This window comes from Xenopus laevis, chromosome 2L, assembly GCF_017654675.1.
Source record: "Xenopus laevis strain J_2021 chromosome 2L, Xenopus_laevis_v10.1, whole genome shotgun sequence".
Classification (NCBI taxonomy): Eukaryota; Metazoa; Chordata; class Amphibia; order Anura; family Pipidae; genus Xenopus; species Xenopus laevis.
Window position 1 is genome coordinate 13,967,091 of NC_054373.1, and position 25,173 is coordinate 13,992,263.

Sequence of the window (25,173 nt, forward strand, 5' to 3'; positions counted from 1 at the left end):
CGATCGATCGAAGGATTTTTCGTTCGATCGAATGATTAAATCCTTCGAATCGAACGATTCGAAGGATTTTAATCCAACGATCGAAGGAAAATCCTTCGATCAAAAAATCACAGGCAAGCCTATGGGGACCTTCCCCATAGGCTAACATTGACTTCGGTAGGTTTTATCTACCGAAGTAGGTGGTCGAAGTATTTTTTAAAGAGACAGTACTTCGATTATCGAATGGTCGAATAGTCGAACGATTTTTACTTCGGATCGTTCGAATCGTTCGAATTAGATCGAATTAGATCGAATTTAACCAATTCGATGGTCGAAGTACCCAAAAAATACTTCGAAATTCGAAGTTTTTTTAATTCGAATCCTTCACTCGAGCTTCATGAATCGGCCCCTTAATATAATATTTATCTCCCATGGATGAACATTGCTAAAATGGTCATTTATTTCAGCGGTTCTCGATTCTCTGATCGTGGCATACAATTTTTCTTAACTGACATAACCTGGTCGATGTAGAATTAAAGAACCAATCAGCCAGGCCTCCTCTTCTTGCTTCTGTAACTGCAGCACAATCTGCTGAGCAAAACTCTTCTGGACTATCAGCACAGCCCCAAGGCCACAGTTAAAGTTGAAGACCATCTCCTGTTCTGACAGGGCACCTTCTTTGTACACCCAAGAGTAGATTGTTGGTATCCTCCAACAGAGAGCATCTGAAAGAACACAATATCCTATATTCTGCTCTGTTATGTTCAATCAATAATCAAAATTATACAAACATTAGGTTGCATCTTAATATGGATTCAACTATTTTTCTTAAATGGTCTTCCTCTTAAAGGGCATGTAAAGGCAAAAAAATAAAATCCCATTTTTACTTTCTTTAATGAAATCTAACCCTATCTCCAATATACTTTAATTAAAAAATGTGTACCATTTTTATAAGAAACCTGACTGTATGCAGTGAAATTCTCCCTTCATTTACTGCTGTGGATAGGAATTGTCAGACGGTCCCTAACTGCTCTGCAGGGAAACAATCATACTTATGAACAGCAGGGGGAGCCCCCGCCTTACTTCCCAGCCATGCAGAACTCAAACAGCTTTGTTTGTTTGCCGCACCCCAGTCCAGTAAGGATCAATAAGTGGACAGGTCCAAAATATATGGAAAAGGGAGCCTTTGTCTATATCACATCTCCAACATCTGTCACTGGTGTTTGGATATATATGTTTCAGTCTGGCCGGGGTAAAGTACCACTGTGATATTATTTTGTAATTGGTCTCCTGTATTCTACAGCACCTAGAACTCTTAAATAACTTGGTCATGATATCTCCAAGCTGGTCATCTTGAAAATGAATATCTAGATCTGAGGCCCACAAGTCAATAAATGAGGGGGTAGCAGAGGTATGCGATTGGCATAGAATTTTATATACTTGTGAGATAATATGAATGGGGAAGTTCCGCTGAACATAAGGATTCATATGGAGTCTGACTTCTACCCAATACGGAAGCACCGCCCAGACTATGAAAAAAGTGCTTTATTTGCGCAAATTTCAGATGATCAAGTGTCGAGAAGGGTTTAACAGATTGAAATGCGTCTTTATCAATGAACTCTCCCTTTTCGAGGAAATTAAATTGTAGGTTGTCTTCAACCAGCCAGTGTGAAAAATACTTCGGCTGTTGGCTTATTGAGAATGCCGGGTTATTAATTATCGGCATAAGTGGAGAGGGAAATTGCGTTAATTTAAACTTTTGGCGGCAGCGATCCCAGATCGAGAGAGAGTATGTGGAAGCAAGGGGTGATCTGTGTGTTGAATGCACCTGTGTCTCGCATCTAACTATGACAAATGTAGTAGGTAACTGAAAGTGTCCTGCTGTTCTATCTCGACCCACAATTTGGAATCTAACTGGTGAGAACAATCCATAATTCGACCCAACACTGTTGCATAGTAGTAAATATAATGCATGTAGTATTGCAGAATCTGCTCACATTTATGGGTGGTGCTCTATTTGGGAACCTTGCTGCAATCTTTGGTATCCGTAATCCATACACTCATAGAAAATCAGATTGCACACACATGAGTTTCTATGAGTATATGCATAGTAGTAAAGCCTGCAATCGGGAAGAGATACTCCTCCTTGCTTCTTAGTCTTCATGAGAGTTTTATAGCTTAATCTACTCTTTTTATTTTGCCATATATATTTAGTAATAACAGGTTGCAGAGAAGCTAACATCTGTTCTGGCACTGGTAGGGGGAGGGCTTGGAAGAGGTATAAAATACGAGGGACAATATTCATTTTGATAACATTCATTCTGCCAAACCATGAGAGGGGTTTATCAATCCAAGAATCGAGGTCTCTGTTAATGGTTGTCAGGAGCTCCCTCAGATTTCCCGGCATCCATTTATCGTAATTGTTTGCCTGTTTTGATAATTTATGATGATCCCTAAGCAGCCCAGGCCACACTGAGCATGTGCACAGTCTTGGTCTTGCAAAGATGTTTAACAAAGTTACAAGATGGTGACCCCCTGTGGCCAACTTTGAAAGCATAAATCATTTGTTTGATTAGGCTTGTGGTGCAGTAAGTTATGTTTATGTTTAGTCAGCGCCGATTCTGACTAAGGAGCCGCCTGAGGTGGCTCCTGCAATGCCGCCCCCCCTCACCAACTTACGTGTCGGGAGGGGAGGCAGAAACACTATTGTGGAGAGCGCAATAGCGCTCTCTCACAATAGTACAGCCGAATTTCCGGTTCAAAAAACGGAAATTCGGCTCTTAAAGGTGCAGGAGCGGCTTTTTGCCGCCCCTGGAATCCTTTCAGGCGCTGCCGCCTGAGGCGAGCAGCGCAGCCCGCCTCATTGGCGGCGCGCCCCTGTGTTTAGTATACAAAATACTGCCTTATTCTCTTTTAGACTTGCCCTTTAAGAATAACTATATGATTTTTCTATATGAATGTATTGTCAGAATTATCTCTAATATATATATATATATATATATATATATATATATATATATATATATATATATATATATATATATATATAAATTATAGGTAACAATTCCAATTTCAGGAAGCGAATCATAAAAACATTTAAAGTAGCTTTCAATTAATCTAAATTATGTTACAGTAATAGGCTGAACCAGATTATTTAGCTTTTTGCTTGTATTTCTAAATCAGTTTTACTGCTTACCTACTATTACTCCAAGTGATTGTGGAAGGACTTGTTGAAAACTTCTCATTAGCCCCCCTTCAGTAATAGGAGCAAAGGCTCTGATGTACCCAGACTGGACAATTGAAAGCAGCATATTACTGTAGGCAAGGGATGGGTTCAGTATCATATCTCCTGGAAAGAGAAACAAACTTGTCTTAGACATTCTTCTTCATGCATAAAGGTAAATTGCAGTTACCCATCATCCAGTTCTGAGGTTCACTGAGCTGCAGGTGTGTGTGCTTTTGCTAACAGATATTAAATAACCCTAAATAAAATTTAAGAATTCACTTTAAATATGAGGTCTCGCATTTACTGGCCATCAAGTAACCAAATATGTTAAGGTTATTTATAGCTCTTGTGATTTTGGCAATCCTCATCCTTAATCATTCGCCTGCTCATGATGACATTAAGACAGAGGTTACAAAACTGTGTGGGTGTCCCTGCTCAAGAGCTCCCGAAAGGGGTCCAAGTCTGAAGACCAGTTAGGTTGAAATTTAGGGTGGCCTGATATGTAAAGCAGGTGTTGTGGTGATTACCTCCATCTTTGGTTTTAGCCCAGTGTTTCTAAAACTTTTGCCTTATGATCTGGTTTGGGCATTATTTTAGCTTTACAAAATTCACTTAGGACCAATTGGAAGAACTGGTGTGACAAGAAAGGATTTAGTAATTCAATCTTCATTCTTGAAGTGAGAAATAAGCATTGTACCCCAAGTTTGCTCTCCTCTCCCCACTGGCAACAACGAGGAGTAGTCAAGTGAACATTTTTTCATGATCTTTCCTATAAGTCCAGTATTACAACAGTGCACTCCAGATGCACGTAGCCCAATGATCAAGTCTCCGGCTTTCATTCTATCCAGCTTGGGAAGTTTATGATCTTGTTCTACTATTCCCACTGCACATCCGCTCAGAGTGTAGCTGCCCTCAGGATACACATCAGGCAAATTGGCAACTTCTCTTTCTGTGGGAAAGCAAGAGTGCACTTTTTTAAATTAGATAGCATTTTCCTACATATTTAGCAAAAAAATTATTTTAGAACAATGGGAACAAAAAATTGGAATAAAAACAAAAATATGTATACAGTACACAGTAAATATAACATTAGGTCTATATACAGTACAGGCTATGGTTAAACAAATTTTAATTGTCCTTGGATATGAAAGGCTATATTTGATGGTGCCTTGTTCACTACAAACTGTATCAAAAATCTGTTTGGATTCACCTCAGTTTGCAATGAAAATGTATGTTATGTACAGAAATATCATTATAAGAACAAATCTATTGTCAAAGAAACACATTCAGGAGTTTCTTACCTAATAATCTGCTGCCAGATGTTTTACAAGCTTCAGATAATCCAGTTTTTATTGAGTTAGCTATATCAGAATCAAGCTTTCCACAAGCTATATAGGGCATGAAGAAGAGAGTATTTGCTCCCTGAGCTAAAATATCATTCATGCACATTGTCACCAGCCCCTGGGCCACTTTGCTGTGCTGACTTCTTGTTCTGGCAATCTAAGATGAAACAAAGGCTGAATGGAGCAAGGAAAGCATCAGTAGGTATCTTGTCCCTGTATAGTCTTTTTATTCACGTTGGGCACATTTATAGTGGTGCTTGAAAGATTGTAAACCCTTTTGAATTCAATATATCTGCATAAATATAACAAAAAACACAATATTTGTAAAACAAGTCCTACAACTAGAAAATGAGAGCCCAATTAAACAAACACTATGCTTGTTCATTGAGGAAAATAATCCAAATTTACCTACATGTGTCTGGCAAGAGTATGAGAACCTCAATGATTTGTAGTGCATTTAAAGGGATTATTAGAGTCCCCTTCAAATGAAGTATTTAAAGAACAAAAATGAACAGAAATCTGTCTCTGTCTAATTCTGTTTTTAACAACACAGGTTTGTGGCAGAGTGTCATGGCTTGAACAAAGTAGATTGTTGAGGACCTATAAAACAGTTATTGATGCTTAGCAGACTGGAAAAGGCACTGTCATGCAGATTGTATAAAGTTCAACATCATTGTGTTCTTCCCCAGGAAGATCACAACAAGACTAGGCATGTAATGTTAGATCTGAAGAAGGCAGAGCCACTTTAAGGTACCAGTGGGCTCAAGGCAGAAATTTGATTGGTGGCCCCCACTTGAACATTATAAGGCACACAATAAGAAACCGTCTGTGTTTACTGACATGGCCAACAGTCGTAAGAATGCATAAACAATAACCACACCACAAATGTAAACCTGTAAAATTAAGATGGCTTCATTGTATAGCTCTACCAGAGGGGAAGCTTCAGTGGGGGCCTATTTTGGAGTACCTCCTCTACCCCTCTGATGGCAGCCTAGGGTAGGAACCTACCACCCTTCTCCTCAAACCAACCTGCAACCCACACAGCCAGATTTATAGATGTAAAACTCACACAGGCATTTTTATTGATGACCAACCCACACAGCCGGATATATACATGTACAACTCACACAGCCAGATTTATTGATGTACAGCCCACACAGCCAGATTAATAGATGTTCAACCAACACAGCCAGATTTATAGATGTACAACTCACACAGCCAGATTTATAGATTTACAACCAACACAGCCAGATTTATAGATGTTCAACCAACACTGCCAGATTTATAGATGTACAGCCCACACTGCCACATTTATAGATGTACAACCAACACAGCTAGATTTATAGATGTACAACCAACACAGCCAGATTTATAGATGTACAACCCACACAGCCAGATTTATAGATGTACAACCAACACAGCCAGATTTATAGATGTACAACCAACACAGCCAGATTTATAGATGTACAACCAACACAGCCAGATTTATAGATGTACAACCAACACAGCCAGATTTATAGATGTACAACCAACACAGCCAGATTTATAGATGTACAACCAACACAGCCAGATTTATAGATGTACAACCCACACCGCCAGATTTATAGATGTACAACCCACACAGCCAGATTTGCAGTGGTTGGATCATCAAGGTTCTACCAGAAACAGACAGCACAGAGACCACTGACTGCCTAAACTAATCCTTTACTAATGCATTACATGGGGGGGGGGATGATATAGAATTTGTGGGCTGCCACAGGTTTTTGTAGGGTGGCCTGGGAAAGTTGCATTACCTCACTGATCTGAGAATAATACAATGCATGTTTTGGAATGATCAAAAAGTCAAAGTCCAGGGCTTAATCCTATAGAAATATTGTAGAAGGAGCTGAAGCGGGAGTTCATACAAAAAATCCCACCATCAACCCTGAGTTGAAGCTGTTCTATGAGGAGGATTGGGCTAAAATTGTTCCAAATTGATGTGCATACCAGTTACTAAAAGAAAAAGTTCACATGTTGCCACTCAAATATGTGTAACCTTGGTTCATCTTCTTTGATAAATAAATGAGCAAACATTATGGGGCCGATTCATTAACTTCGAGTGAAGGATTCGAAGTAAAAAAACTTTTCGAAGTGTTTTTTGGGCTACTTCGACCATCGAATGGGCTAGTTCGACCTTCGACTACGACTACGACTTCGAATCGAAGGATTCGAAGTAAAAATCGTTCAACTATTCGACCATTCGATAGTCGAAGTACTGTCTCTTTAAAAAAAACTTCAACCCCCTAGTTCGGCAGATAAAAGCTACCGAAGTCAATGTTAGCCTATGGGGAAGGTCCCCATAGGCTTGCCTAAGTTTTTTTGATCGAAGGATATTCCTTCGATCGTTGGATTCAAATCCTTCGAATCGTTCGATCGAAGGAATAATCCTTCGATCTTACGATCGCAGAATTTGCGCTAAATCCTTCGACTTCGATATTCGAAGTCGAAGGATTTCAATTCCTAGTCGAATATCGAGGGTTAATTAACCCTCGATATTCGACCCTTGATGAATCGGCCCCTTAGTTTTTAATTCATTGGGTTCTCATTATCTAGTTTTATGATCTTGGTTTAGGACATATTCTTGTTGAAATATTAAATTCTAACGGTTAACACAGATCCAGGCAACACTGCAATTGTGTTTATTCTCACCTATTATCATATTTCTTGGTATACATACTTATAGTTATGGAGTTAAAGAGTGCTCTTACAAGACAGACAGGGAAAGAATGGCACAAATGTGTACACGTGGACATCAGGAACTGCTGTGGGAAGCTGCAACAGAGGGTTCAAGAATGATTTGGGGATTTGTTACCTTTATTTTAGCTTCTGCGCTATTAGTGGTGCATACCAACACGGAATCCTTGTACTGACTTGCGTTTAGCGGTAGGTAACCACATTTCTGTCTGAAAGCTGAGGTTTGTACTGTGAATTATAAAAACATATCAAGAAGCCTTCCCAAGACTATAAGCCACATTCTTGCTTCTTTTAACTCAAGTCTCAGGATGCCACAAAATTGCGGGTTATGATAAATTCATATATCCCCTCATTTAATATCTGTTATACGGATTACCAATCCAATAGTTTCCTTGGAGTTTTGCATACATAGGGCGAAAATCAACTCTAAAACTTGGCAAAAAATCTCCATCAATTCAGTATCTCTGGCACCTAAAATCTGTATGTATCACATCTAGTCTTTGTGTATCACATCAAACATTTGTAGTTACTCACTCCAGTTACAGACATGCATTTACTGTATGTGACTTTTTATCCTAGAGTTAATCCTAGAGTCTTTATCATAGAATTGCCACTAGGATTATTCTTTACAAATTCCATTTGCTTTATCGTTGATAGAGCCTCTGACACTGCCTGGGGCCAATGGAGCAGAGCAGAGAGCATTACATTTGCAGAATACAAAAAAAAGAGAAACCCATTACCAGTCTTCCCACTTTGCTGTGCATCTAAATGGACTTCGCTGATCTTTGGGGCAGTGACTGTATAATCAGGTTTTCGTCTGTCCCTTGGGCTAAAGATTTGGGGAGACAAATGCAATGAGTGGTCAACAATGTTCTACAACAAGGGTGGGTATATGGAGATTTCACTTCTCCCCAAGATTGTTAAACTACAGCTTCCAACATCAGTTTTAATGGGTGCTTAGAGCAGTAAATCAGCCACATCTGTAAAATTACGCACAGAGTTTGCTCCAGGTCTGAAGCTGACCTTTTCCCTGTTAAATATATATAATATTAATTCAAAAAAATCAATAATTCACAACCTCCATCTCTGTCCATATAAAGACAACTGCACATATCAAGCTATTCAAGCCAATGAATTGCAATTGAATCTAGAATGAGTTTATTAATATCTAACTGGCTCAGGAATGAGTACAACTTACTGTGTTTCCAGTGTTCTGATGGAACCAGCGGCTGACTTACTTACTTCTGTTCTGTTAAAGCAAATGCAACACAGGACTGTAGCACCTCCAAGCTCATGTCATTCTGTATAAGAGGCCCTAAAACAACAAATCGGTGCAGGGTGTAATAACCTGGGTAATATTTCATCAGTACATCTGCCTATGAGAAACTAAGGATTCTTGTGTTAGAGATCCTGGCACCAGAAATTAAACATGTTTTAATATCTATCATAACAAATATCTTTGTGTGGTATTTGTAACTGTGCCATAAAATGATTTGCCCAATGCATTTACATTTCCCATCTGATCCCCCATGTTCTTCTTTGACGTAGCTGCCATATTTGTGCAGCAGTAGTCTGTAAGCATTAAAAACTAGAACTGGCAGGTTGACAAGAGACAGGCAAGTTGGCAAATCAGCCACATTTAGAAACTTGAAGTAACAATTACTTATCCTATCAGCAAAAATCAACATGATCAACATGACTTATAGATAACTTTTAGGGGGTTATTTTTTAAAAACACTATGTCCAAAAGGATGTGAGGATCTCCAAAAATGAAAAGACAAATAAAAAGTAGAAAAATGTGTTAGGACATAAGGACCTAACGCGTTTCGTGCCTGTTGGGGCACTTACTCATAGGCTCTATATCTCTATAGAGCCTATGAGTAAGTGCCCCAACAGGCACGAAACGCGTTAGTTCCTTATGTCCTAATACATTTTTCTACTTTTTATATTTGTCTTTTCCTTTTTGGAGATCCTCACATCCTTTTGGACATAAGTGTTTTTGGTTTTTGCACCTTGGGACTGAGGTGAACTGTGAGTGTTTTCTCCCTTATTATTTTTCCTATTATATTTTGGTATCTGTATTCACTTAACACTTATTTGTTGAGCGGTACCTTAGATATTCCTTGTTATGTGGCAGTTGCACAAACCAAAGTACTTTCGGTTATTTTTTAAAGTCTGAATGCCAAAAACTTAAAAAAATTCGGAATTCAGATTTTTTTGTGAAAAAAAAACCACTAATTTTTCGGGATTTATTATAACCCGAGGATCGAAAAAGTCAGAATCTGAAAATCCTCAGACCTGCCAAGGTTGTATATAAGTCAATGGGAGAATTCCTGAAGATATCCTGATCTGCACTGGGCTTTGTGGGATAATCCAAAGATTTAGTGGTTTTGGGGCAAAAATTCGAAAAAAAATCTGAGTTTTTGGGCGGAAAATCTGAAAAATTTGTATGATTCTATTTTTTCACTTTTTTTTTTTTGTTTTTTCCCGCACTGGAAATTTTCGGGAAAATGTATTGATAAATAAGGGGTACAAGACGGCTATGGACCTCCCCATTGACCCTGGGATGGCACTCTTATCAATACCTCCTCCACAAACCATTATTGTGCGGAAGGCATTGGTTGCTTTCGCCCTAACGGCGGCCAGATCAGTTATTCCCAGATATTGGAAACAGAGTATTACTCCGCCCGTAGGGGACTGGATAAAGGAACTTAATTCTATCATGCGCAATGAAGAATTGCTCTCTTATTCAAACAAAACACAGGACAACTTTGTCCGTACATGGTCGAAGTGGATCGTATTTAGAGAATCCCCTGAATATACTGCTATGCTTGTCAGTTGACTGTGTAATCTGTTTCTCTGTCCCTCTCACTGTATGCCCAGGACAGCACAGGGTGACCTTGAGATAATTCATAAGATGTTACATATTCGGGTTTAGCGTACCCCCTCGTTTGCTGAGAGGGGAATCAATGGTATTGTGTTGGAACTGTGTCCCCCCCCTCCCCTTGTTATTGATGTATAGCGTGCATACATGACTCTACTTCAAGGAATATGGTTAAAACTTTCTGTACTCATTGCTATGGAAATTGTATAAGTGATTAAGACTACACTTCGATTTTTACCTTGCAAATGTGATAATGCATGATTGATACTCTCAGGTTATGTATGCATGTAACTCTTCCATATCAATCTTGATGTTCATTGTGTGTACTTTGTATTTCAAAAACGGAAAATAAAGAATATATAAAAAAAAAAATAAGGGGTACAAATATGGGAAAATAATCTGAGAAGCTCTATTAACACTGGAAGCAGGGTACAAGGTGTTATTCCACTGGTACACGACTCCTGCTCGAATAGCTAGGATTTACCCACATGCTAATAGCAATTGTTTTAGAGGCTGTTATCTTGCAGGAACCATGTACCATATCTGGTGGACTTGCCCAAGAGTGGTAAGGTTCTGCATCAGGATTTATACCATGATTTTTTCCATCTTATATATAAACTTGAAAATAGAACCATGTGTTGCCCTCCTGGGAGCAGTCCCGGAAGGGGTATGTATCTAAGACTCAAGGTCGCTTGTTGAATACTATTCTTTTGGCAGCCAGACAAGTATGGAAACTGCCATATTTGGGTAAAAACTAAAATAGATTGGATTTTCTCTAATAAAAAAACTAACTAGTATTCATTTAGATAAATACCATACCTTTTGCTTAAATTGGAAGCCATGGATAGATAATAGGCATCTTGGCTCTCTACCAAGTCATCTTTAAGGGCTAGTCCACACGGGGAGATAGCGACGCGTTTGCGGTCGCGGCGACAAAGCGCCGCGACAGTCGCCGCGACCGGCGCAGGCGACAGTTTTGTATGGGCGCCTATGTAAAAACGCCTGTGCTAACCACACGAGGCGATGCGCTTTTCAACAGTCGCCTGAAAAAGCCTGGCGAGGCATTTTCAGGCGACTGTTGAAAAGCGCATCGCCTCGTGTGGTTAGCACAGGCGTTTTTACATAGGCGCCCATACAAAACTGTCGCCGGTCGCGGCGACTGTCGCGGCGCTTTGTCGCCGCGACCGCAATCGCGTCGCTATCTCCCCGTGTGGAATAGCCCTTATCCTTATAAATGTGGATGTCATGGGAATGCTTCCGTGTATCTAGAAGGTAAGGTTGGCCTCTCGAAAATCTGTCCCTTTCGAGTTTAGGATTAAAACTAAATATATTAAGTACCGCTTTCCTTACCCATTTATGGCTAGCACTGTGATCCCAAGATAGAATTTTGTTTTTCATTTTATTTCCTTTTTTTTGTATTATTTTATTGTATTTTCTTTGTATTTCATTGTTAATATTTAGAAACCAGAAAGAAAAAAGATACCCCATATAGTCCCTAATTGAGGTTAAGATGTAAACCTCAATTAATATTTTCAGACAGACCAATGAATTAATTCCCAATCAATTCACTAATGTCATTACATAAGTAAACACCTCATTTGATTAATTTAATTATTCTAAAAAGAGGTATTATTGTTCTTTCATAAACGTAATGACTAAAGTGCTGAGTGCATTATAATTAAATATTTGACTATTAATTAAATCAAATCTAGAAGAAATTAATAGCTAGTATAAATTAAATAAATAGCAGTGATTCTTAGAGAGGAATTTTTTAACTTTTATATACGAGAAAGAACAAAAGTGCAAAGTGCTTATAGTAAATAGAAAAATACCCCCCACAAATTAATGTATAGTTGAAAAAAATGCTATTTGCTTCTTAAATTAATTTAAATGACCTATAATTAATCAATTTAAGCAATTAATGAGCTACAAAAATAAACTGTATATCACCATTAAAGGGATCCTGTCATCGGAAAAGATGTTTTTTCAAAACACATCAGTTAATAGTGCTACTCCAGAATTCTGCACTGAAATCCATTTCTCAAAAGAGCAAACAGATTTTTTTATATTCAATTTTGAAATCTGACATGGGGCTAGACATTTTGTCAATTTCCCAGCTGCCCCTGGTCATGTGACTTGTGCCTGCACTTTAGGAGAGAAATGCTTTCTGGCAGGCTGCTGTTTTTCCTTCTCAATGTAACTGAATTTGTCTCAGTGGGACATGGATTTTTACTATTGAGTGTTGTTCTTAGATCTACCAGGCAGCTGTTATCTTGTGTTAGGGAGCTGCTATCTGGTTACCTTCCCATTGTTCTTTTGTTTGGCTGCTAGGGGGGGGAGGGAGAGTGATTGAAGTTTATCAGAGCACAAGTCACATGACTTGGGGCAGCTGGGCAATTGACAAAATGTCTAGCCCCATGTCAGATTTCAAAATTCTCTTTTGAGAAACGGATTTCAGTGCAGAATTCTGCTGGAGCAGCACTATTAACTGATTCATTTTGAATTTTTTTCCCCATGACAGTATCCCTTTAATATTTACTTTGTTATAAAACAATGTGTCTTATGAGTTAATGTCAACAATATATATAAGAACTGAGAAACATGTATGTTATCTGTACATTCAGATTTGCAGAATTGTCTCCACTGTGAACTATATGGTGTTCATTTTTTGTTCTCCTGACTGACACATTAATAAAAATATTGAAAAAGATAAATAAGAGGAACTAACCCATGTGGATTTGGTCGGAGTTTCAGAAAAGATTGAGATATTTTCAGATTTTGATAAATAACCTCCTCAATGTACATTAATATTGTGAAGAGTAGTTTTTTAGTGTCAGTGTGGGAGGTGTTCATTACTAAATATGCATAGTCAACAATGTCCCTCCCTTTGTTTACAAGAAGCTTAAACCAGCCATTACCATCCTGTTTTTCCCCTGCCATTGTGCCAGAACTGTGCCTCGGAGCATTAAAGAGGCATAACTCTTGTGACCAGACAGGTAAGTGCTGATGAAGATGGCCATCGATGGTTGCTTGCATCACTTCATACAGATCTGTTTCCAGTAGAGGCAGAAGAACCTGCATACAGATATTGTCATTTTATATAGTCCTAAATTTGTTTTACCATATCAGTCAACAGTGAGGAGATATTAGTTCTAGGACTGACAAACTCCCCCTTTTAAACTACCGTATATACTCGTGTATAAGCCGACCCGTGTATAAGCCGAGGTACCTAATTTACCTAAGAAAACTGGAAAAATGTATTGACTCGTGTATAAGCCTAGGGGCCCCATGTCAGATTTCAAAATGTGAATGTGACCCGGCCACAACAATTGGGGGACACTGGGCAGGTACCTGTTAAAGGGTCCTCTGTCTACCCCTATTTCATGTTTGCTTCCCTCTGCCACTTCCCCCCCCTGCCCTCCCCATCTGTCGCTCTCCCCATCTGTCGCTCTCCCCACCCCGGCCCTCACGTCTGCTGCTCTTCCCTCTGTCACAGTAAAACGTGACCCGGCCCCAGCAGGACTGTCTGTGACTGACTGTGTCGCCGCCCGGAGCAGGTCCAGGAGCTCCGGGCGGCGCGTCCTTCCCTGCTGGCGTTCGCTCCCAAAATGGCGGCGCCCATGGGGCCGCGGAAGGAGGTATGACCCGCGTATAAGCCGAGTTTGAGTTTTTCAGCACATTTTGGGTGCTGAAAAACTCGGCTTATACGCGAGTATATACGGTAGACCCAAATAAATCTGCTTTGGCTATTTATATATCAATATTTCATGCCTGCGTAGAACACAAAGGTGTCTGTATTATGCATCAAAATAATTTGCTTATTGGTTGCGCAAAATATGAAATCAGTCTAGTTTAGTGGGATAAGTTTAGTTTAGTGGGATAACTCTGTACTGCTAAAAATTCAGCAGGTGAAATCCTGTTTGAGAAAACTGTATCATTAGAGTTGAGAGAAATATCCCTAGAGGCAGAATCCTGGACAGAATACCCCCCAATAAATCTGAAAAATGGTTTCTACCCTCCATTGTTAAGGTGGCCATACACTGAGAGATCCGCTCGTTTGGCAATGTTGTCAAACGAGTGGATCTCTCCCCGATATGCCCACCTTGAGGTGGGCAATATCAGGCTGATCCGATCGTGGGCCCTAGGGCCCAACGATTGGATCCTAACGAATAGCAATGGGCGGTCGGATAGCGGGACCGCAGCAACGAATAGATGCGGCCGCGATCCGACTGGATTTTTTGTCCCATCCGATCGAGATCTGGCCGACTTTCGGCCAAATCTCGATCGGTGAAGCCCCATACACGGGCCAATAAGCTGCCGACACGGTCTGTCGGCAGCTTTTATCGGCCCGTGTATGGCCACCTTAAATTACTGAGAAGGATGTTTCATTATTTAAACTCTTTAAAGGGCAAGTCAACACCAAAATAAACATTTGCCCAATAAAATAAAACATAATTCTGAGCAACTTTGCAAAATACATTCATTACAAATTTTCTGTGTTTTTTTTAAGTTGTTTGTATATGTATTGCTATTTAAATCAGTGTTTGTCCATTTCTATTCTCTGCACTGGTGGTTTAGACTGTTGATACAATGTAAGACAAGGCAGCTGATTTTGCAACATTGTTTAAACAGAAACAACCAAAAGTTAAGCAAATGCTGCTCTTAATAGCAAATGTTTTTACAAATAGCTTTAATAGAACTGGAAATATATAATAAATGTATATTGAGAAGATAAAGTGTTTTTAATTAATTATATTCATCAATGAATTGTTTTTCTATGGGCGTGTGATTAATGAAGCAATTAATGCTTGTTGTAACAATATAACGTAAATGAAACCAGCACTGGCAATTTAATTGAATGTTTTTTTTTTGTTCCACTATAATTAATTACACAACTAATGAATTACATTAATGTGACACTTCATTAATCTAACGCAATTGTTGAAAGGTATTGCTCGGCACATTGTCAGTGATAATCAATTAAGAATTAGGTAATATCTGAGAGTGTGGAGGTTTACTATCTTTTCCTTCTCCTTCCTTCAATAAATGTATATTGGAAAGTTACTTTGAATTGAGTTTTCTTATATTAGGCAATTTTTTTTATTTTGGGTTGACTTGCCCTTTAAAGCAAACATAGACCCTTGAAAAAAACTAACTAATATAAATTGCTTAGAGTGCTCTTCTGGTTTGTTATTTATATTTATTTTTTCTACTTTTCAAGATATTAGCAGTTTTACATTTCTTACCTGACTTTCATGCTCTTGAAATGTACATTTGAGCCCAAGAACAATAGGGCCCTGTCCTGTAAGCATTATTTTGGCACCAAGTACCCCTGGTATTTAAGCACAACAATATATATTAGTGGAAATGAATCAAGGAGGTTCCATTACATTTGGATAAATTTCATTGACATTTGATGCAATATTGATTTTTATATATATATCCATGTCTACTGCCAGATCAGACTAGCCAAAAAAAGTATAGAGTATAGAGGGCAGATTAATCAAGGGTAGAAGTGAAAATTCTAAAATTTAATTTTGAGCTAATTGTGTGTTCACACTTTCACCTGCATAGGATATTCCTTCCTTCTTCAAAGCACCAGCCACTTGCGGTAGAACTGTATCCCGAACCTTCTTTAATAAAGGCACAGAGACCTAAAAATACACCTATATTACAAATAGTACAGGATGCTGAAAACATTAGATATTGTTTTCCTATTTAAACTGAGATTTATGGTGCATCTTATGTTGTTGTATGGGGGAACAATATACAATACTTGCTGCTATGGCTTCTAAGTACAAAGATTTTCTCAAGTCATGGTTACTTGAGACTTTGAGATGTTTTTAGCAGAGGGGCAAAACAGGATTTTTTTTAAAGAAATGTTGATTCCCCATTTTTATACAAATTCCTCCATTCTTATTTATAGTTCCTCAACAAGAACGTATACATTAAATCTGCATTAGTCTCACCATCTTGTACTACTGCCGCTTCCTCTGTGAGCTCTGGACTGCTGATAACCCCTTTAGGGTTCAGCATTTTATCAGGACCCCCCATTAGATTAAAACAATATGAACAACTGTTGTATTGGCCATTAAATATAGTGATATGCAGGCGAGCCCGATACCCGAAAACCTGTGGTCAGACGGATTCGGGCCAACCTTGCACTATTCTTCGCGGGTGGCTGCCAAGGGAGGGCGGGTTAGGGTCGGGTGTGGGTCGGGGTTTACCCGCAGGCTGGGTTCAGGTCGACCTCGCACTCTTCTTTGCGGATGGCGGACGGGTCGAGCTCTTCTCCTGCTCTCCCGCCCGCCACCGTCAAATGCTGGCTCCCGACTTCCGGGTTCTTCTTTTATAGATGCTGCATCTGCTCACTCCACCCCTTTTGTGACATCATCGGTGGGGTTGGTATAAAAGGAACCAGGAAGTCGTATGTGGGTGGGAACGGGCTAAGGGAGGGTGGGTTAGGGTCGGGTGCGGGTCTGGGAAACCCTGACCCGCACATCACTTATTCAATAGCTCTGTAGGGCACTCACTAAGGGGTTATTTATTAAAATGTGAATGTTAAAATCTCGAGAAATTCGAGTTTTTTTCACTAGAAAACTATAATTTTTGAGGAAAAAAAAAAACTTGAATTTTTCAAAATTTATTATACCCCAATGCTGCAAAAAGCCCGAATCCGAAAAATCCATCATCTCAAACTTATCAAGGTCCTGTGTAAGTCACTGGGAGAGGCACCTATCTCAATTTGACGTTTTCGTGGTCTGTGCTGGTTTTAGACAGATAATCCGACTTGAAAAAATACCTGAAAAATTCAAGCAATTCGGGAAAAACCCCGAAAAATTTTAGCAATTTGGATATTTGCTTAATTTTATTGAGTTTTTCCTCAATCCATGTAGAGTTTTTATTATTAATAAATGAGCTAATATTAGGCATGGCAGTTTGGTTGTGTTTATTTTAAAATAAAATATGAAATAAATTTGGATTTTAGTAAATAACCCACTAAGGGGCCCATTCACTAAGTTCGAGTGAAGGAATAGAATAAAAAATACTTCGAATTTCGAAGTATTTTTTTGACTACTTCGACCATCGAATTGGCTACTTTGACCTTCGAATCGAACGATTTGAACTAAAAATCGTTCGACTATTCGACCATTCGATAGTCGAAGTACTGTCTCTTTAAGAAAAAACTTCGACCCCCTAGTTCGCCACCTAAAAGCTACCGAAGTTAGCCTATGGGGAAGGTCCCCATAGGCTTTCCAAGTTTTTTCTGATCGAAGGATAATCCTTCGATCGATGGATTAAAATCCTTCGAATCGTTTGATTCGAAGGATTTAATCGTTCGATCGAACGATTATTCCTTTGATCGTTCGATCGAACAAATTGCGCAAAATGCTTCGACTTCGATATTGGAAGTCGAAGGATTTTAATTCGCCAGTCGAATATCGAGGGTTAATTAACCCTCGATATTCGACCCTTAATACATCTGCCCCTAAGTGTAGGTCTCAGCCTAAATGGACAGGGTTTGCTGATAAAATGATCTAGGAAAGCAAATAGGCATTTCCCACTGATCTCAGCTCTGTATACCGTAGGTACAACCACATAAGTGCTAAAACGTAATGTACATGCATTCTAGTATTATATATTATTATACATGTAAAGCTGCATCCTTACCAGGGGTTCTGGGTAATTTTCCTGCATTTCTGTTCCTTGTGAAACTTGAGATACATCTCTTTTATGGTACTGGAGCTCAACAGGTGGCATTGAGGCCAATGATGTGCCATCAGTAAAAGCCAAGCACTAAAAGACAATTTGTAGAGCTATTTGCTAATTTACATTTATTATATGGACATTACATACATTATGGGCACAATGTTTTGGCTCTCCCATATATATATATATATATATATATATATATATATATATATATATATATATATATATATATATATATATATATATATATATATATATATACATATATATATATACATATATATATACATATATATATATATATATATATATATATATATATATATATATATATGTATATATATATATTGTATAATACAAGAAAATAAATTATAATAATATAATCATTAACATAATTAATAACTTTAGTGAGCTTAGGGCACATAACTCTACATTACTGAACACTGCCAACCTACTGAAAATTCCACTCCTTCCAGGCGCTCTTCAACTATGAAGGTTTCCATTGGGATGCCAATATTCCAGGTGTCCTGTAAGGTATAAATGTTTGTTAAATACCCAACTCCTCTGCTTGGATCCGGCAACCAACACAATGGTTGAAACACAGTAGATATCTATAGATGGACCCCACCTCACAGTAGTGTAGCGTAGAAGGAGATACTTTACATGTGTGAGCTGCTGTACTGCTCGGCAGGCCCCATCTTTGTCACTAGATATACGGAGCTTTCTTCCTGATGCTGAGGAGCATGGCTTTACCACCAGGGCAGGGAAGTCTGCACTTCATCAGAAACAGAAGACAGGACTTGCTTCAGATTGAAAACCCCCTATTCACTTATTTCATATAAAGGTCCACTTTAATAAGTGGGTAGAATTTGCAAAAATGATGGGGCAGATTTATCAAAATTCAATTCGGTAATTCTCAGACAATTAAGGGGGTTACTTACTAAAATCAGAATTTATCTCATATTTTATTTAAAAAAAACCATGACCTGATTTTAGCTTATTTATTATTCAATTTAAAATAAAATAAATGTAATCAGTTTGCTGAAAAACTTAAAAAAAATCATTGAAAACCCGAATCACCTGAATTTTTCTGGCTTTTTTCCAAATAGCTCAGATTTTTCAGGTTTTTTTCCGGAATTGCTCAATTTTCTGTTGAAAAAATTAGATTTTTTTCCAGATTTCACAATTTGACCATTATTAAATAAACCCCTTACTTAACCTTGGTTGGTATCAATCCAACTGGCTGATCCATTCGATTTCACACCAGTTTGATAAATATTGATCAGTATCAATATTTATAATTTCCAGAACCTTTGTGATTCATCTTTTGCAAAAGTACAAATATAACTTCTGGTCTGGGATGTTAAAGGGATCCTGTCATCGGAAAACATGTTTTTTTTCAAAACGCATCAGTTAATAGTGCTACTCCAGCAGAATTCTGCACTGAAATCCATTTCTCAAAAGAGCAAACAGATTTTTTTATATTCAATTTTGAAATCTGACATGGGGCTAGACATTTTGTCAATTTCCCAGCTGCCCCTGGTCATGTGACTTGTGCCTGCACTTCAGGAGAGAAATGCTTTCTGGCAGGCTGCTGTTTTTCCTTCTCAATGTAACTGAATGTGTCTCAGTGGGACATGGGTTTTTACTATTGAGTGTTGTTCTTAGATCTACCAGGCAGCTGTTATCTTGTGTTAGGGAGCTGCTATCTGGTTACCTTCCCATTGTTCTTTTGTTTGGCTGCTGGGGGGGAAAAGGGAGGGGGTGATATCAGTCCAACTTGCAGTACAGCAGTAAAGAGTGATTGAAGTTTATCAGAGCACAAGTCACATGACTTGGGGCAGCTGGGAAATTGACAATATGTCTAGCCCCATGTCAGATTTCAAAATTAAATGTAAAAAAATCTGTTTGCTCTTTTGAGAAATTGATTTCAGTGCAGAATTCTGCTGGAGCAGCACTATTAACTGATTAATTTTGAAAACATTTTTTTTACCCATGACAGTATCCCTTTAAAGGATCGGTCACTAGTCCAATTAAGTCCAATGAATCCATTGGAGTTAATCTAAAGTGATTCTGTTCAGTAAGATAGATCCTTATATTGTTATTGGATGCATATTTTAGGGGGTTATTTACTAAACTCTGAATGCAAAAATAACGATTTTTTTTTAAAATAAAATCAGACTTTTAAAAAATCATTAATTTTTTAAAATTTATTAAACCCCCAAGGATGGAAAAGTCTGAATCTGAAAATCCGGCACCTCAGACCTGTCGAGGTTGCATATAAGTCAATGGAAGACGTCCCAATGATTTTTTGATGTGCGCTAGGTTTCGTGCAATACCCCAAAGTTTGCTGGTGAAAATTCCTAAAAAATAATCATGAAAATTGTGAAAATCTGATTTTTTTTTTTTTCCTGCAAAGCAAATTTTTGGAAAAATTTAATAATAAATAATCATAAAAAACCTTGGCAGATTTGATCGAAGTTTGTAGCAGAAAATATTGAGATAAATTCGAATTTTAATAAATAACCCCCTTAATAAATCAGCCTCTTTATAACACAATGTTGGTAAGTCAACAAACAATTTACTTACTAGGTGATAAAGCTACAGGCATCATGAGGATTAGTGAATGACTTCCCTTGTGCCGTTGGAATGTGATGTTGGTTCATAAAATCTCTAGCAAAACTCTTACGTGCTTCCAGCTGAGCTGCCTTTGCTGTGGGTCCAAAGCACCTCACTCCGGCTGCAGTCAAACTATCAAGTATTCCTAACATGAAAAATGTAGGGAGGATTAACAATATCCACCCTCCTCTCTAATAAAATTAAATATGCACTAAATAATTAGTCTATATAGTAATGTAGTCTATGCTCAAGCAAAGGCTACAAAATGGGTGACCCCACTTCAAAATTGAATATGGAATATACTTGACTGATCCATTCAGAGCTGCACCTATGGTTTCTGCTATGCCAGACCCTTATATAAGAACCATATTGGCCAATGAACTATTGACTATTCATTATTTATACAGTTGAACAGCTGACAGGCAGAGATAGGGGAACCAAGTGATTTCTGGTCTCCAGAAGAATTTAGGAGTGCAGGTATAGCACCAGGTTTACTTTTCTATCTGTCATGTTCTTCCTCCTCACAGAGCTCAATGTATCTTACCAGCAGCAAGAAGGGAAAATTGACTAACCACCACCAGCGTGATATTGTGGTCTATGCAGAACTGCTTTAATATGTTAGGGTTGCTGATTAGCACATCTGTAGAAAGTAAAATAAAAGCATTTTTAGGGTATTAATACATTCAAACAGCATCTGATACTTACAATAAAAACAGTACACTGTGCATTGCTTTATTTCACCTTGTGAACCATTAAAAGGGATGCACCAAATCCTGGATTCAGTTTGGGATTCGTCTGAATCCAAGCTATTTTTATCGGGATTCGGATTCAGCCAAATCAAAGAGCCTGGTTGAACCGAATTCGAAACCTTTATAACTTTTAAAAAGCTTTACCCATGTGCCGTATTTTACAGTACAGAAGAAGGGTTTGGATTCAGTTCAGTATTTGGCTAAATGCTTAACCCTATATTCTGGGATTCAGCCAAACTAGGGTGTCCACCTTTCACTAGTCCGCACTGGGGTGGGCCGATTGCATCACGGACAGGGTGAGTGCTGCCACCGAGGAGGGGCTATGATGTGGCGATTGGCTGATCGCCCTGTCAATCGAGGGGGGTCCTGCCAATTTAAGATTGGACTGTGCTTAAAAAACAACTAAAAAAGCCAGCACAGTTCTGGAAAATCATTCTTTGGACAGATGAAACCAAGATCAACCTCTACCAGAATGATGGCAAGAAAAAAGTCTGGAGAAGTTGTGGAGCAGCTGATGATCCAAAGCATAGCACATGATGTATAAAACATTTGGGAGGCAGTGTGATGGCTTGGGTGTGCATGGCTGCCAGTGGCACTGGGACACTAGTGTTTATCCATCATGTGACACAGGACAGAAGCACAAGAATGAATTCTGAGCTGTTCAGAGACACTGTCTACTCGGATCCAGCTAAATATAGTCACATTGATTGGGAGGCGTTTCATAATGACATAAAACATACAGCCAAAGCAACCCAGGAGTTTATTAAAGCAAAGGAGTGGAATATTCTTGAATGGCCAAGTCAGTCACCTGATCTGAACCCAATTGAGCTTCATTTCACTTGTTGAAGACTAAACTTGGGACAGAAAGGCCCACAAACAAACAGCAACTGAAAGCCGCTACAGTAAAGTCCTGGCAGAGCATTAAAAAGGAGGAAACCCAGAATCTGGTGATGTCCATGAGTTCAAGACTTCAGGCTGTCATTGCCAGCAAAGGGTTTTCAATCGAGTATTAGAAATGAACATTTTATTTTCAGTTTTTTAATTTGTTCAATTGCTTTTGTGCCCCTGAGATGAAGTGATTGTGTTAAAAAAAGGCTTTAGTTCCTCACATTTTTACCCAATCGTTTTGTTCAACCCACTGAATTAAAGCTGAAAGTCTGCAGTTCAACTGCATCGGAGTTGTTTCATTTAAAATTCATTGTGGTAATGTACAGAACCAAAATTAGAAGAAAAAAAAGTTGTCTCTGCCCAAATTTTTATGAACTTAACTTTTTACTCAAGCATGAATTCAATCTATCCTATCCTACACTTTCGGGTAAGACGTGTTATTTAGGCTCATAGATTAAAGGAGAAGGAAAGCTCCAAGACAGTTCATTGCCAACATATTAGCCACAATAGTGCAAGCCAGAAAGCTATATTTATTCTGCAGAATGCTTTACCATACCTAAGTAAACAGCTCTAGACACTGTCTCTATTTGTTTAGGATAGCAGCTGCCATATAACCTTGGTGTGACATCACTTCCTGCCTGAGTCTCTCCCTGCTAATTTACAGCTCTGAGCTCAGATTACAGCAGGGATGGGAGGAGGGAGGGGGAGAGGAGCAAACTGAGCATGCTCATGCCCTGCCCTGGAGGTTTCAGCTGAAAACAGGAAGTCTGATACAGAAGCCCATGAGTACACAATAGAAGAAAAGAAATTAGGTGTTTCTTTTGACAGAGGACTCAGAGCAGCATTACTCTGAGGGTTTACTGGTGTATTTATATAGACCTTTCTAAAAAAACTTACTTAATTTTAGCCTTTCCTTCTCCTTTAAGAACACCTATTTCAATAATACAGCAAACTCCTTCCCCAAAGAATGATTCTATACATTGTAATTCTGAATGTAGGCATAGAGGATATGCTTCCATTACACGTTAGTGCCATCAGCCATTGACATTAACATATTTTGACAAAAACGCAAGTACAAGAACATATACAATGAAGAGAAAGGGGCATTTCAGACCTGAGTTAGTGATTTTCTCATTGTTGGTAGTCCCAGCATTCCCTGGAGCAACTAGAACCTGTTTAACCCTGGTAGACTGGGCCAGCTTTTGGGCCAGGACCTGCTCTCTGGTTCCACCCCCAACCACCAGAACTTTGTCACTCATAGCTCTGTGAACAAAACAATGATAAAACTGTTACTCAGAAATAGGACACACGGCTGCTGAATATGCTCCTACTTAGAACTTGTTACTAAGAGAGGTTCTAAACCAGTTTTGGGTTGAAGCTTAGTTTAGGTGTAGACACCTTGCTCTATATAAAGAATTCACATATTCTAAACATATAGGAACGTATAAATTGTGTGTTTACATATAGGTTAACTTAACCTATACACAAACACACAAATTTTCCACGTTTTTAATATAATTTACAACAGAAATGAGCAGGCATAAGGATAAGAATGATATTGTTTTCTTCCACAAAGCAGTAGCTGTAAATCCAAATAATTAGCTGTGTCTAGAATGACCTTTACTGTTGTTGTCCTCTTGTAATTATCTGTACTGGCAAAACAAGTTAATAGATCCTTAAAAAATTTGATATGAGGATTGTGACCTTTCAAGTGACACTTTCATTACCAGAATTTGAAACAGACTGGTCTCATAATATAATAACAAAAGGCGCCGCTCAATTGTCTCCCATACTGTTTGGCACTTAAGAGACTAAAAAAATAGTTTTTAAACATGGAAATAGTTTTTTTCAGCACTAATCTAATACACATTTACATATTGTTTAAAGATGTACATTTTTACATTTTCAAATGGCAATATGCTTTAAAATTTAATTCTAAGACAAGAGTGCGGTTAAATATTATGAGAAAAAGAGGAGGATTTGAAGGGCGTTAGTGTGCAAAATGTGCAGAGTAAGAGAAGAAAGTGCCTGGCCAATGTAGTAATGACAGGGCTTCAACTTGAAATTTTATCAAGGACTCACCAAAATCTCCCATATAAACAGCTGGATGTAGACAACTTTCTACCAGTATGTTGTTATTTTAAGTAGGGATGCACCGAATCCAGGATTCGGTTCGGGATTCGGCCTTTTTCAGCAGAATTCAGATTTGGCTGAATCCTTCTGCCCGACCGAACCAAATCCGAATCCTAATTTGCATATGCAGATTAGGGTCGGGGAGGTAAATCGTGACTTTTTGTCACAAAACAAGGAAGTAAACAATGTTTTTGCCTTCCCATGTCTAATTTGCATATGCAAATTAGGATTCGGATTCGGTTCGATATTCGGCCGAATCTTTCATGAAGGATTCCAGGATTCGGCCGCATCCAAAATAGTGGATTTGGTGCATCCCTAATTTTAAGAATGACAGATGTGAATTGTAAAATAAGGGGTTAAATAGGGTTGCCCACCTTCAAATAAAATTTTAGTATGATGTAGAGCAGTGATCCCCAACCAGTAGCTCGTGAGCGACATGTTACCCCCCAACCCCATGGATGTTGCTCTCAGTGGCCTCAAAGCAGGTGCTTATTTTTGAATTCCAGGCTTAGAGGAATTCAAAATTCCCCTAGCAACCATGCACTGATTTGAATAAAAGACTGGAATATGAATAGGAGAGGGCCTGATGAGTAATTAAAAAGTAGCAATAACAATATATTTGTAGCCTTACAGAGCATTTGTTTTTAGATTGGGTCAGTGCCCAGCTTGGAAGCTGGAGTCAGAAGAAAAAGGCAAATAATGAAAAAACTATAAAAAAAATGAATAATGAAGACGTTGCTTAGAATTGGCCATTCTATTACATACTAAAAGTCAACTTAAATTTGAACCACCCCTTTAATATCAGAAAGAGAAGGCACACAGATAAGAGTAAGAAAAAAAATGTCATATAAAATGCATCAATATAATAAACCAGGGGTCCCAGAAATGAGAAAGATAGAAAAGAAA

At 38.5% G+C, this 25,173-nt stretch overlaps 1 protein-coding gene across 1 annotated transcript; it reads right to left on the reverse strand.

The window, feature by feature from the left end:
* Positions 1 to 436: 436 nt before the first annotated feature.
* On the reverse strand, positions 437 to 23,393 carry LOC108707418 (trifunctional purine biosynthetic protein adenosine-3). Its single transcript, XM_041581167.1, has 10 exons — positions 23,249 to 23,393; positions 21,042 to 21,137; positions 20,468 to 20,642; positions 18,542 to 18,653; positions 18,334 to 18,405; positions 17,837 to 17,962; positions 4,507 to 4,705; positions 3,903 to 4,154; positions 3,176 to 3,328; positions 437 to 704 (listed from the first exon to the last, which is right to left on the reverse strand). Exons 1-10 carry the CDS (start codon positions 23,391 to 23,393, stop codon positions 484 to 486), a joined length of 1,551 nt encoding a protein of 516 aa, XP_041437101.1. The 3' UTR covers positions 437 to 483.
* Positions 23,394 to 25,173: the final 1,780 nt, after the last annotated feature.

What these genes read in the sequence shown, in the direction of transcription:
- LOC108707418 (XM_041581167.1), bottom strand. Translation starts at nt 23,393, where the DNA reads ATGAGTGACAAAGTTCTGGTGGTTGGGGGTGGAACCAGAGAGCAGGTC. An exon ending in TGAGAAAATCACTAACTCAG is followed by an intron (nt 21,138 to 23,248) that starts GTCTGAAATGCC and finishes TACTTTCTACAG; the next exon opens with ATGTGCTAATCAGCAACCCT. An exon ending in CAGTACAGCAGCTCACACAT is followed by an intron (nt 18,406 to 18,541) that starts GTAAAGTATCTC and finishes TATACCTTACAG; the next exon opens with GACACCTGGAATATTGGCAT.